The sequence below is a fragment of the Mustelus asterias genome, chromosome 9 (genome assembly GCF_964213995.1).
Source record: "Mustelus asterias chromosome 9, sMusAst1.hap1.1, whole genome shotgun sequence".
NCBI lineage: Eukaryota > Metazoa > Chordata > Chondrichthyes > Carcharhiniformes > Triakidae > Mustelus > Mustelus asterias.
The window spans coordinates 79,047,392-79,061,959 of NC_135809.1; the positions used below are offsets into that span (position 1 = coordinate 79,047,392).

At 45.6% G+C, this 14,568-nt stretch overlaps 1 protein-coding gene across 1 annotated transcript in view; it reads left to right on the plus strand.

Moving 5' to 3' along the window:
* f2 (coagulation factor II (thrombin)) overlaps positions 1-14,306 on the plus strand; it is a 55,419-nt gene extending 41,113 nt beyond the window's left edge. The window contains exons 12-14 of the mRNA XM_078220405.1: positions 8,303-8,481; positions 10,356-10,426; positions 14,009-14,306. Coding sequence (XP_078076531.1) covers positions 8,303-8,481; positions 10,356-10,426; positions 14,009-14,164 — 406 coding nt within the window. The 3' untranslated portion in view covers positions 14,165-14,306. The remainder of the gene's footprint in view (positions 1-8,302; positions 8,482-10,355; positions 10,427-14,008) is intronic.
* Positions 14,307-14,568: the final 262 nt, after the last annotated feature.

Below are 14,568 nucleotides of genomic sequence, written 5' to 3' on the forward strand. Positions count from 1 at the left end.
ACCCTCATTAATGTATTTAGTTACCTATTCAAAAAACTCAATTAAATTAGTTAGACAGGATCTGCCCCAACAAATTTGTGCTGAATATTCTTGATCAATCCTTGCCTTTCCAAATGTTGATTAATCCTGTCCCTTAGAATTTTTTCCAATAATTTCCCTACCACTGACGTTAGACTGTCTGTAATTACCTTGCTGCCCTACATGAATAAAGATACCACATTAGCTATCCTCCAGTCATCTGACGCTTCACCTGTAGCCAGCAAAGATTTAAATATGTGTCAGGGCCCCTGCAATCTCCTCCCTTGCCTCCCACAGCAGCTTGGGATACATTTCACCAGGCCCTGAGATTTATGCACCTTTATGCCCGCTAAAACATCTGATACCTCCTCCTTATTAATCTTAACATGCTCTAGAGCTTCACTGTTCCAACAGAAATCTCCAGCTACAATGTCTTTGTCCTTCGTGAATGCAGATGAAAAATATTCATTTAAGACCTTGCCCACATCCTCTGGCTCCACGCACAGTTTGCCCCTTTGATCTCTAATGGGTCCCACTCTTTCCCTGGTCATCCTCTTGCTCTTAATATACTTATAAAATGCCTAGGAGTTTTCCTTAATCTTACCTGCCAATGATATTTTGTGACCCCTCTTTGCCTTCCTAAATACTTTTTACTTCTACCTGGATTTCAGCAAGGCCTTTGACAAGGTCCCTCATGGGAGGTTAGTTAGGAAGGTTCAGTCGCTGGATATACATGGGGAGGTAGTAAATTGGATTAGACACTGGCTCAATGGAAGAAGCCAGAGAGTGGTTGTGGAGGATTGCTTCTCTGAGTGGAGGCCTGTGACTAGTGGTGTGCACAGTAAGAAGTCTCACAACACCAGGTTAAAGTCCAACAGGTTTATTTGGTAGCAAATACCATAAGCTTTCGGAGCACTGCTCCTTCGTCAGATGGAGTGGAAATGTGCTCTCAAACAGTGCAAACAGACACAGAAATCAAGTTACAGAATACTAATTAGAATGCGAATCTCTACAGCCAGCCAGGTCTTAAAGGTACAGACAATGTGGGTGTAGGGAGCATTCAACACAGGTTAAAGAGATGTGTATTGTCTTACTGTGCACACCACTAGTCACAGGCCTCCACTCAGAGAAGCAATCCTCCACAACCACTCTCTGGCTTCTTCCATTGAGCCAGTGTCTAATCCAATTTACTACCTCCCCATGTATATCCAGCGACTGAACCTTCCTAACTAACCTCCCATGAGGGACCTTGTCAAAGGCCTTGCTGAAATCCAGGTAGAAGTAAAAAGTATTTAGGAAGGCAAAGAGGGGTCACAAAATATCATTGGCAGGTAAGATTAAGGAAAACTCCTAGGCATTTTATAAGTATATTAAGAGCAAGAGGATGACCAGGGAAAGAGTGGGACCCATTAGAGATCAAAGGGGCAAACTGTGCGTGGAGCCAGAGGATGTGGGCAAGGTCTTAAATGAATATTTTTCATCTGCATTCACGAAGGACAAAGACATTGTAGCTGGAGATTTCTGTTGGAACAGTGAAGCTCTAGAGCATGTTAAGAACAGAACAGCTAGTGAGATTCTGCAAGACCAGGGGGAAAACTGATAATGTGACATAAATCCAACATCCCGTTTTAGGCCGTCCTCATGTGTGCGGAACTTGGCTATCACACTATCAGTAACCCCCACAGCTTTCCCCCTGGTCTTGCAGAATCTCACTAGCTGTTCTGTCTGGAGACAATACACATCTCTTTAACCTGTGTTGAATGCTCCCTCCACCCACATTGTCTGTACCTTTAAGACCTGGCTGGCTGTAGAGATTCGCATTCTAATTAGTGTTCTGTAACTTGATTTCTGTGTCTGTGCACTGTTTGAGAGCACATTTCCATTCCATCTGACGAAGGAGCACTGCTCTGAAAGCTTATGGTATTTGCTACCAAATAAATCTGTTGGACTTTAACCTGGTGTTGTGAGACTTCTTACTGTGTTTACCCCAGTCCAACGTCGGCATCTCCACATCATGACTAGTGGTGTGCCGCAGGGATCGGTGTTGGGTCCATTGTTGTTTGTCATCTATATCAATGATCTGGATGATAATGTGGTAAATTGGATCAGCAAGTTTGCTGATGATACAAAGATTGGAGGTGTAGTGGACAGTGAGGAAGGTTTTCAAAGCTAGCAGAGGGATTTGGACCAACTAGAAAAATGGGCTGAAAAATGGCAAATGGAATTTAACGCAGACAAGTGTGAGATATTGTACATTGGAAGGACAAACCAAAGTAGAATGTACAGGGTAAATGGTAGGACTCTGAAGAGTGCAGTTGAACAGAGGGATCTGGGAATACAGGTACAGAATTCCCTAAAAGTGACGTCACAGGTGGATAGGGTCGTAAAGAGTGCCTTTGGTACATTGGCCTTTATAAATCGGAGTATCGAGTATAAAAGTTGGAGTGTTATGGTAAGGTTATATAAGGCATTGGTGAGGCCGAATTTGGAGTATTGTGTACAGTTTTGGTCACCTAGTTACAGGAAGGATGTAAATAAGGTTGAAAGAGTGCAGAGAAGGTTCACAAGGATGTTGCCGGGACTTGAGAAGGTGAGTTACAGGGAGAGATTGAATAGGTTGGGACTTTATTCCCTGGAGCGTAGAAGATTGAGGGGAGATTTGATAGAGGTGTATAAGATTTTGATGGGTATAGATAGAGTGAATGCAAGCAGGCTTTTTCCGCTGAGGCTAGGGGAGAAAAAAACCAGAGGGCATGGGTCAAGGGTGAAAGGAGAAAAGTTTAAAGGGAATATTAGGGGGGGCTTCTTCACGCAGAGAGTGGTGGGAGTGTGGAATGAGCTGCTGGATAAAGTGGTAAATGTGGGGTCACTTTTAACATTTAAGAAAAACTTGGATGGGTTCATGGATGAGAGGGGTGTGGAGGGATATGGTCCAAGTGCAGGTCAGTGGGACTAGGCAAAAAATGGTTCGGCACAGACAAGAAGGGCCAAAAGGCCTGTTTCTGAGCTGTAATTTTCTATGGTTCTATGGTTCTAAAGCACTCCTTACATTCTCTACTCCTGAAGGGTCTCTCCCAGTTTTAGTGCGCTGTATCTACCATATACTTCCTTGCTTTTCTTTATCAAACCCTCAATATCCCTTGACATCCAGGGTTCCCTGGACTTGCCACCCTTGCCCTTCACTCTTAAAAGGAGACCTTGGGCCTAAACTTCCACTATTCCACTTTTAAAAGACTCCCACTTTCCAAATGTAGACTTACCTCCAAGTAGCTTTCAAATAAATGTGCAGGATTGGCCATGCTAAATTGCCCCTTTAGTGTCCCAGGATGGGTAGGTTAGATGGATTAGCCATGAGAAAGGTGTGGGGTTTCAGGGATAGGGGGGTGATGAGGGCCTGGATAAAGACACTCTTAAACAGTCAGTGCAGACTTGTTGGGTCAAATGGCCTCTTCTGCACTGTAGGGATTCTATGATTCTAGCTGCTCCCAGTCTACCTTTGCCAGATCCTGTCTAATGATATTGAAATCAACCTTCCGCCAATTCAGACACTTGGGGACCTATTTTACCATTTTGATTCTGAGTGCTGGGCAGACTTGAAACTGGGAGTGTTTCAGATCTGACTTTTGGACCCGTTCTCAGGTGCCATCATTTGCACTCTGCCTGAAAAGATATCAGCGATTCCGAATCGTGCTGCACAAGCCTGTGGGCGGGGCTTAATGTGCCCGAAACCCTGCAGCTCCGACCAGCGCCTCCAACTGCGCAGGCGCAGGAAAACAAATCCCACATTGCCACATCCTTCCCGGGCCGGATAATGCCTCCCCCTGACCCCCACAAACAATGCCCCAACCCCACAACATTACTGACCTCCTTATCCCCCACCCCTCCTGTCACCCAGTCCAATTGCGGGCCCCTCTCTTCCCTCTTCCCCACCCCCCCCCACCCCCCTCTGATCACAGGCAGAGTGGCAGCGGACCCCGCTTCCCCTCCACTGATCACAGGCAGAGTGGCAGCGGACCCCCCCTTGCCACTTCACTGATCTCAGGCAGAGTGGTAGTGGACCCCCCCCTTCCCCCCCATCGATCTCAGGCAGAGTAGCAGCGGACCCTCCCTTCCCCCTCACTGATCACAGGCAGAGTGGCAGCAGACACCCCTTTCCCCCTCAGTGATCTCAGGCAGAGTGGCAGCGGACCCCCCTTCCCCCTCACTGATCACAGGCAGAGTGGTAGTGGAGCACCCGCCACCTCCCCCCCCCCCCCCACCCCCACCCCCCCACCCCCTCCACCTCTGATCTCAAACAGAGAGCCGTCGGATGCTTGACACCTACCTCCTCACTAACTGGAGCACCCGGATCAGAATTTTATCAAGCATGTCTGTTTCTCGCCGATTCTAGATGGTAAATGCGGTGGTAAAGGGAGAAGTGCCAGTAAGGCTGGACATGCAGCCTATTAAGTCAATTTAAATGCATGCAAATGCATTTAAATGACCATCGCGCCCGTTTCGGGTGTGGTCCCGATCATGGCTATTTTTGGACCTTGGTAAAGAGGGAACCGGCGTGGAGGTGGGCGCAGATCGTGCTACTTGCCTCATGCCCGACTTTATCAAGTTTTCGCGCCCGAAAATGGGCACAACTTAATGGTAAAATTGAGCCCTTGATTTCTGGACTATCCTTATCCCTTTCCAGAATGACTTTGAAACTTACAGCGTTATGGTCACTAGCCCCAAAATTCTTGCCTACTGACACTTCGACCACTTGCCCGGACTCATTCCCTCAGATTAAGTCTAGCACTGCCCCATCTCTTATAGGACTATCAATATACTGGAATAAAAAGCTCTCTTGGATGCATTTTAAAAATTCCATCCTGTCTAATCCTTTCACACTAAGGTGATTCCAGTTAATATTGGTGAAGTTGAATCCCATACCACTATAACTCTGTTCCTCTCACATCTCTCTGTGATTTGCCTACATATCTGTTCCTCCACCTCCCTCTGACTGTTGGGAGGCCTGGGATGCCCCCAGCAAAGTGATTTCTGCTTTTTTATTCTTAACTCCGCCCATATGGCCTCTTTTGAAGAGCCCTCGAAGACATCCTCCCTCATTACTGCAGTGTTTGTTTCTTTTATCAATAATGCAATGCCCGCTCCTCTCTCACATCCCCCCACCCCGCCCTCACGCCTCAAACTTCGATTCCCGAGAATATTGAGTTGCCATTCCTGTCCTCCTTTCAACTATTTCTCAGCGATTGCAACAATATCATATTTCTACGTGCTGATCAATGTTCTAAGTTCTTCTGCCTTACCAGACAGGCTCCTTGCATTAAAATGGATGCAGTTTAGCCTTTCCAGTCCTCCTGTGTGCTTTACCATGCCCATATGTTCTCTGCCTGCTGGACTGACCTAGTTTTCCTTTTATATTTGACTGATAGACTCACTACCAACTGTACATTTACTCTGTGTCCCATCTCCCCACCAAATTAGTTTAAAACCTTCCCAACAGCATGAGCAAGGATATTAGACCCATTTGATTAGCTGTTAACATACAGAAGACCCATTTAGTAACCAACATCATTAAAAGGTAAAGTTGCCATAGTTCCAGATGACTATTGGCTATTCTCCCCTTTGAGGGGTAGAGCTGACTGGTGGTGATTTAACCAAAGGGTCACCACATCTCAGGTGAGGGGCAAGGTTGAGAAGGTGGGGCTTCATGAATAATCTCAGCTGGTGCAGGAATTGAACCCATGCTGTTGGTATCGCTCCACATCACAAACCAGCCATCCAGTCGACTGAGCTAACCGATCAACACCATCACAACAGTGTTCACTCCTTGCCTGGTGTTGTTCCTCACCCAGGAGTCTCTCTTCAGCTGCGGCACTCTCACCTCTAGGTTGAAAAGGTTTTTTTGGTTCAGGCCACACTCCAGAGACAATGGGTGGGATTCTCCAATCCCACCTGTGCCCACCCCGCAGCATGGAGAATTTGGCATTTCACCAAAACTCCATTCACTTGCAGTGGCACCAGAGAATCCCAGCCGCCAATGAGGACGGAGGATTTTGGCATCAAAATGCAGGTCAATGCTCCAGTGAAGTACTGAGGGAGTGCTACATTGTTGATTGAGACAAACCGGGGTCCCATCTGCCCTCTGGGGTAGCTGTTAAACCAAAGAGGATCAGGAAAGTTCTGCCCTCTATCTTGACCAATATCAACCAACGTCACTCAAATAGGTTACCTGGTCATTTGTCTCAGTGCTACTTGTGGGAGTTTGCTGTGCACAAATTGTTGGCCCTGTTACCTACATTATGGGCCTGATTTTACCAAAACTTCGCGCCTGAAAGCGGTAAAGTTGGGCGTCGGGCCTATACCGCGATCTGCAGATTACTCTTCCCTGAAGGGGCAAGAGAGCGGGAGAGATGGCTGTAGCTGGTAGTGTACCAGTGATGGTGTATCCCTTTACAGGCCCAGCTTGGTCCTTCTCCAGTGTCTCCTCTTGGACTTGTACTGATCTTGTAGCCAGTTTTCATGTGGATCCACTGTGGAATCGGCCGGTTCTGCTTCAACTTCTTAGCGAGGAATTGCTTCATCCTGAAGGTTTTGTGGGATGGCATGGCCGCACGTCCACTCCGACAGGAGGGATTCGTTCCTCCAGTGGGGAGGAGGGATCGCCCGCAGAGTGGCAGTGGACACCCCTGCCCCCTCCCTCCCCACCGATCGGCCGCAGACTGGCAGCGGACCCCCCCCCCCGACCAGAGGATGAGCTGGGCCCCCCCCACCCCGACCAGAGGATGATCGTCAGAGAGCCGCTCTCTCCGCTTTCTGCTTTTATTTTCTTTCGCGCCCGGGCGCGCTCTGTCAGATTTTTTTCGAACTGCACATGCGCAATTCAGAGCTCCGATCGGTCCGCCAGCGCTAAGCTCCGCCCACAACGTGAATCGGACTGGAGCCGGCAAAACGCGTATGGGCGCGCTGGAAAGAGGATTCCAGGCGCGGATCTATTTGACGCCCAGATTCGGCACTTAGACTCAAAATGGTAAAATCAGGCCCAATGTTTTGAAAACAAACTTAATTGGCTTTACAGCACTTTGGGAAGTCCTATGTTATAAAAGGCAGAATATAAATGCAAGTATTTCTTTCTTTAGCCCATGTGGATATCTCTTACGTATGAACCTTGATGGTCGGTGCCAGTTGACCCTTGGGTTCATCTCGATGGAGACCAATGCAGATTCACAGCCAACATCCATAATTCTACACTTTCGTGCAAGGGATGTTCAGGTTCAGCAATCAGGAGCACAGACAAGGGAGGCAGTTTACCGTATCCCATTCCTGTGGTCAGACAGACCTTGGGGCCTGTCTGGTTCGGATGGCTCAGTGCTTTTTCTGAACATGAGACTGAAGAGCGGCATCTGTAGAAGATCAGGGCGAGACGCCAGCTGGTTGCACACTGGAGGAAGGCCGCCAGTTCTTGTGTGATGTTTAATCACGCAACCTCCTACCTCCAACTACCCTTCCCCCACACTCCTCTCATTGTTTGCATTCAGCATGTCCATCCCAGAAAAACCCAGCCTTCCCAACCGGAATGGATCTTGGCTATCAGTCAAACAGCCATTTTCCATATTGCCAATCTTTTTATGAATAATGGGTAAAAGCATTCAAAGAAAACAGAACAAAACTGCATATGTTCTCCAGGAGATTAATCATTAATTCCTGGAGGCTCCAAGACAATGTTGGAGGGATGACAGACTCCACTGTGGAGCTGAGACTGTGTGTGTTGATGGGGTTATTATATTTCACTCAGAAAATCCAGCTTGCTGTGGCGGCTTCACTTTTACTTACCTGCTGTAGTCTGGTGCTGTAGATTGTGATAGTGGAGACCTAAACATTCTTTCCATCACATGGCTGACCAGGAATCTCTCCTGTTCTTGCTGCCAGCCATTGGTACATGTTGGAAGAATTTGCAGACCGACACTCAACCTGTTTGGTTTGCATTATAAAGACCTCGGCCTTCACGTCCTGGGCTGGGACTCCAACCCGGAGCTTTTGGCTCAGAGACAGGTTCACCACTCACTGCATTAGAGGTCCTCCCTCAGAGAATGACAGCGAGGGATAGAATAGTAGATTTACAAGTTCACGTGATTGTTGAACTTTGATTGTGTCACCAGCAATGGCTCCAGGTAACAATTCCCTCTGCAAAAACTGAGTGACAGGAGGGATGAGAAAGGCATTAAAATGATCTCAGCTCCTGGTTTGTTTTTTTTGTTGGCAGGAATGCTCAGTCTTTCATTCTTGTTTCCAGGTTAATGATCAGTCAGCAGCTGGGCCGGATCACAGGTTGGGGAAACCTGCGTGAAGTCTTTGTGAATGTTCAAGACGTGAGGCCTCAAGTGCTGCAGGGCATCCAGCTTCCCATTGTCGACTACGACATCTGTAAAGCCTCCACCACAATTCACATGACCAAAAACATGTTCTGTGCCGGTGAGTCAATGGAGCAGCAGGGAAGCATCCCAGCAGGGGAATGGTTAAAATCCTGTCCTTTCACCCCTGACTGGTGTGTTGAAATCTTCTCCTTCCTGCCCTTTGAATTAAAGTTCCTAGGTAAGAGCATTCTGGTGGCTGATGAGTCCATATATGCACTGGATAAATCTGCCTGTCATTCATTAGCAGCATCAAAGGCAGTATCACACACAGTCCATAAGACATAGGAGCAGAAGTAGGCCATTCAACCCATCAAGTTTGCTCTGCCATTCAATGAGATCCTGACTGATCTGATATGACAATCCTCAAGTCCACTTTCCTGCCTTATCCTCATAACCCATGATTCCCTTACTGACTAAAAATCTGTCTATCTCAGCCTTGAACACACTGAATGACCAAACCTCTACCACCCTATGCGGTAAAGAATTCCATAGATTCACTATCCTCTGAGACAAAAAATTCCTCCTCATCTCTGCCTCAAATGGCCAACCCCCCCTTACTCTGCTCCTAGACTCTCCCACAAAGTGAAACAACCTCTCAGCATCTACCTTGTCAAGCCCCCTGAGAATCCTATATGTCTCAATAAGGTTGCCTTTCATTTTTCTAAATTCCAATGAGTACAGGCCCAAACTACCCAACCTCTCCTCATAAGAAAATCCCTCCATAGCCAGGATCAACCCAATGAACCTTCTCTGGACTGCCTCCAATGCCAGTATATCTTTCCTTAGATAAGGGGACCAAACCTGGTCATGGTATTCCAGGTGCAGTCTAACTAGTGCCCAGCCCCCACCCACATTGTCTGTCAGTGGCTCTGTCTCACATAGTTGGTCCAATCCTTATGAAAAGTTCCCAAACCCAAACTAAACCAAATTTAATTGAGATGGCTTTGAATCTATCCTCAATGTTAGTTGTGAGAAGGGTAGCAGCATTGACTGCAAACAAGAAAGAGGGATTTGCATTTATTCATTCTTGCAGTGTGGGTGTTGCTGACAAGGGACAGGAAATAAATACTGGCCTTGAGAGTGACACCCACATCCCATGAAAGAATAAGGAAAATATCTATATCTCCAATCATTGTTCCGAATCCCAATTCCAGTGAGTGAATGTTATGGGGTGGAGGGTTGGGACAGTAGTTAACAAATTAACAATGCATTCTTTTGGATTAAACAGAAATTTTATACAAATGTAATTCCTTTATCTTTTCTCTCCGTGCACCCACCCCTCCCCCCTGTCCTCCAAATAAGTTAACATTAAGATAGATGATGATTTTAAAAACTTTTTACACTTGAGAATATTGTTAGAAAATGCACTCTTAGAGGGAATACTAACAATGGGTGGAGTGAAGATGGAGAATGGTGAAGAAAGAACTGATAAAGTCGAAATGTCGCAGCAATAAAAGGCAGAGGAAGATGGAGAGTGAAGGGGAGGAGTCGAGGTGGGAAGTGGCGAGGTGAAGATTGGGAGTCAAAATTGGAGGTTCTGATGTGAGAAAGGAAGAAGTCAAGTGATTAAGAGAAAGTGAAGACGTGAGGATGGTAGAATGAAGAAGTGAAAAAGTTAGCCAGGAAGAGGAAGGGAGGTAAGATAGGAGTGACGATGGGTGGTATACTAAATTAGAAAGCAATATTTTCTTTTGGAGACATGAGGTATCGAGATCATTGTGTCCTTTCCAGTCGCTTTGTTAATGTTGTTTAGAGACAGTGTGATTAGCATCACCAATGGGATGGATTCAATGAGAGAGTCAGGAAGAGACAACTGAGGAAGAAGGTGACAATCCATTTGAATTCTGCTAAATGGGAGAAAGGCCTAGTTTAATTCACCCTACCATTAGCTAGTTTTTTTATACTTTAATTTGCATTTATTTTCCATTGTAGGTCACAGTCCAGAATCTGGCCTGCATGGAGATGCCTGTGAGGGGGACAGCGGAGGTCCTTTTGTAATGAAGGTTACTCTTTTACATGTTTTTAATTTCTTCATATTTTATCAGCACATTGTAACTTGTGTTCAAATAATCAAAGTAACTTAAAAGGATGAACAACAGCACTGTAAATGACCTTACTTCATTCTGTTATTCACACCCTGCGTGGAAGGGATCTATTCTATCTGTCAATATAAACATGCAAATTATCCAGTAGGTCATTCGGCCCCTGGAGCCTCCTCTGGCATTCAATAAGATAATGGATGATCCAATTATAACCTCGACCCCACATTCCCACCTACCCCCTGAGAACCCTTCATCCCCACGCCTATCAGGAATCTATCGATCTCTCCCTTAAAAATTCCACCAACTTTTGAGGAAGGGAGTTCCATAGACACACAACCCTCTGCAAGAAAATTAAAAATCCTCAAATGGGTGACTCTTTATTATTCTAGTTCTAGATTCTCCCACAAGAGGAAACATCCTTTCCACATCTACCCTGTCAAGATCCCTCAAGATCTTATATGTTCCACTCAAGTCACCTTTTACTCTTCGAAACTCCAGTCGATACAAGCCCAGCTTGTTCAGCCTTTTCTTTCCTCATAAGACCATCCATCCAGATATTAGTCTAGTAAATCTTCTCTGAGCTGCTTCAAATTCATTTATATTCATCCTTAAATAAGGAGACCAATATTGTAGTACTGCAGATGTGGCCTCACCAATACCTATATAACTGCAGCTCCCTCATTTTGTATTCAATTCCCTTCACGATAAATAATAACATTTTATTAACTTCTAATTACTTTCTGTGCCTGCATACTAACCTTTTGTGATCCATGCCCTAGGACACCCTGATCCCTCTGTATCACAGAGCTCTGCAATCTCTCACCATTTAAATAATATACTTCTTTTTTATTTTTCCTGTCAAAATGAATTTTGCATTTTCCCACATTATTCTCTATTTGCCAGATCTTTTCCCACTCACTTAACCTATCTATATCCCTTTGTGGCCCCATGTCCACTTCACAATTTACTTTCTCCTATCTATTTTTGCATTGTCAGCAAGCTTACCATCGGTCACTTCATCGAAGTCATTTATATAAATTATAAACAGGGGAGGCCTCAGCATTAGTCCCTGTGACACACCACTCGTTACATCTTGCCACCCCCAACCAGAAAATGACTCATTTATGCCTACTCTCTGTCACCACTCTCTTTCTTTCTCACTCCATCACTTCATGCAGATTCTCAGTCCTGCAGCATAATACTCCACAATTTCCCTTTTTCCTTCTATGGCGTGTTTTTTCATCAAAGATCCTTGCGTTTCTGACGCATTAGGCTTCTGAGTCTACTGCACTAAAGTTATATTTTGTAACAAGGATTATAATGCTCAACTCTTCAGACACAGACCAACATTCAGAACTATTGGTTTTCTGCTATGCATTTATAAATGGATCATTGTATAGGAACATCAAGTAATGGGGAACACATAAGATACAAATTAAGAAGAGGGGCTTATGTTGCAATCATTAATCAATATTCTCTTACCCTTTTATTGATCTCAATGGTGAAAGTAAAACACTTCCCTGTAAATAGGTTCTCTGTTCTCTTTGTGAGGACAGAGATCACTTGCTTCCTCCATTTGGCCAGCTGAGATCAGATTGTGCCCTGAGAGAAACGGAATGGATGTGAAAATGATCACAGAGACAAATATAGTTTTGGTCTCCTTTTGATGCTGGTCTTTGACTCCAGGGGGCCTCATCTAGAACTAAAGGTGTGATTTACCACCTCGTCCTGCCTGACTTTCAGTGAGGTGGTAAGATCAGGTGGGAGGCGAAAAACGAGAGATGTGTCCAGTTTCTCATCTCCCCTGATTGTACCGACTCTGTATGGAGCGAAAGCAATTTAAATATTAATGACATACTTTGTCCGGGCTCACTTACCTTAACCACCTCACCGGTCGAGGTCCGCCTCAGCGAGAATCATTATGGTCTTCACCAGTGGAGACCAAACATGATGGCCTCGCCAGGGGGATCAGAGGTCATTGATGCCCCCCACCTCCCCCCCAGGGCACTGCCAGGGTACCCACTGGGCAACCTGGCAGTGCCTACCAGGCACCATAACTGTGCCAGGGGAAGTGCCAAGGGGGTGGGGCCTGTGAAGGCAGAGCCTGTCGGGGGGGCAAGGTCCAATGTCTGTGGAGCAGGTGGAAGGAAGTGGCAAGAGATCTCTGGGAGAACGGAGCGCCATAAGATTGTGACTGGCAGTTCGCCCAACAAACTGACGTGATCCTCTCCCTTTTGTTTTGCTCATTTGGTACTCATTTTCGTTAAACTGCACCCTAAGTGTCAGCCTTGGCTCATTGATATCACTTTTACCTGAAAGTTAGTTCGTTGCTGGTTGAAACTTCACATCACAGACTGCAGCCAGTAAGCTAGGCTGACACTTCTGTGCAGTACTGAGGGAGCGCTGTACTGAGGGAGCGCTGTACTGAGGGAGCGCTGTACTGAGGGAGCGCTGTACTGAGGGAGCACTGTACTGAGGGAACACTGTACTGAGGGAGCGCTGTACTGAGGGAGCGCTGTACTGAGGGAACACTGTACTGAGGGAGCGCTGTACTGAGGGAGCGCTGTACTGAGGGAGCGCTGTACTGAGGGAACACTGTACTGAGGGAGCGCTGTACTGAGGGAGCGCTATACTGAGGGAGCGCTGTACTGAGGGAGCGCTGTACTGAGGGAGCACTATACTGAGGGAGCGCTGTACTGAGGGAACACTGTACTGAGGGAGCGCTGTACTGAGGGAACACTGTACTGAGGGAGCGCTGTACTGAGGGAGCGCTGTACTGAGGGAGCGCTGTACTGATGGAGCGCTGTACTGATGGAGCGCTGTACTGATGGAAGTGTCAACTTCCAACTCAAATGTTAAAGAAAGGTTTTCTTTCTTAGACAGACGTAGGTAATCTGATTTGAAAATGAGAAAGGGAGTTCTTCCAGTGTTTTATCCATCATCAGAGAAGCAGGCCATCTGGATAATTATTACATTTGTGTTGGAGCTGGTTATGCTTTGCCTTCAATCTTAGGTCAACAGATGCTGTGGACAGACACCCAAACTCTTAAATTATTGTACAACAAATCTTCTTTGTTTCTTTGTACTGTCCCAAATTACCACAAAATTACACCAATAATACTTCCTTATACACGAAGTACCTAATCTCTGACTTACTTTGTTGCACACAAAGCAAGTAACCTTTGACCTACTCCATTTTACACACAAGTGTCAAAACTTCATAAAATATCCAAACTCACAAATTAGACTTAGAGATAGATACTCCCCGTAGCGAGGCGAACTGATCAGATTCCCTGTTGATGGGTTTTGTTCTGGTGTCTCCAAGTGCCAGACTCGGGGTCTTGCTTCTACAGTGGTTGGTCCTGGCTGGGTTACCTCTGCCGATGTCTCTTTGTCTCTCCTTCACACTTCATTGGCTGTCGTGTACTTTGGGACATATTGTGGCATTATATAAATACTATTTTTCTGCCTATGTCTAACTTAAACAGCAGAAATTCCTCTTCCTTTAATATATATTGAAGATATTTAATTCTGACCACACAGTACCCAACAAATAATCGATGGTACCTGATGGGAATCGTCTCCTGGGGCGAAGGATGTGACAGGGATGGGAAGTACGGATTCTACACTTACGTATTCAGGTTCCGAAGGTGGTTGATGAAAGTTATACAGGGAAAGAAGTCACATAAAGAGAATTAAAACTTGCAATGTCCAACTTTAAAGAGGGCGTGGCTGTTTTCTAATATCCACTGAGAGAATTAAGAATAATTTTGATGTTGACAAATGATTCAGTCATTCCATTGAAGTAATTTTAACCTGTTTATGAAATAAAGTTGAATTATTACGAACGGAATAAGTTTGAAGAGTTTTATTTACCCCCCCTTCTCTCAACCCTCATCCCTGTTTTCCCATTTATGGTGTCCTTTTTATTTACTAAGTATCAAATTTGTAACTGGTTTCTCTTCCTCTCTACATGCGTTTAAAATAAAACAATTTTCAACCTATAATTCTATTGGTCACTCGTATGAGATGTTGTATTTTGTTATAGAATCATAGAATCCCTACAGAAAGAGGCCATTCGGCCCATGGGGTCTGCACCAACA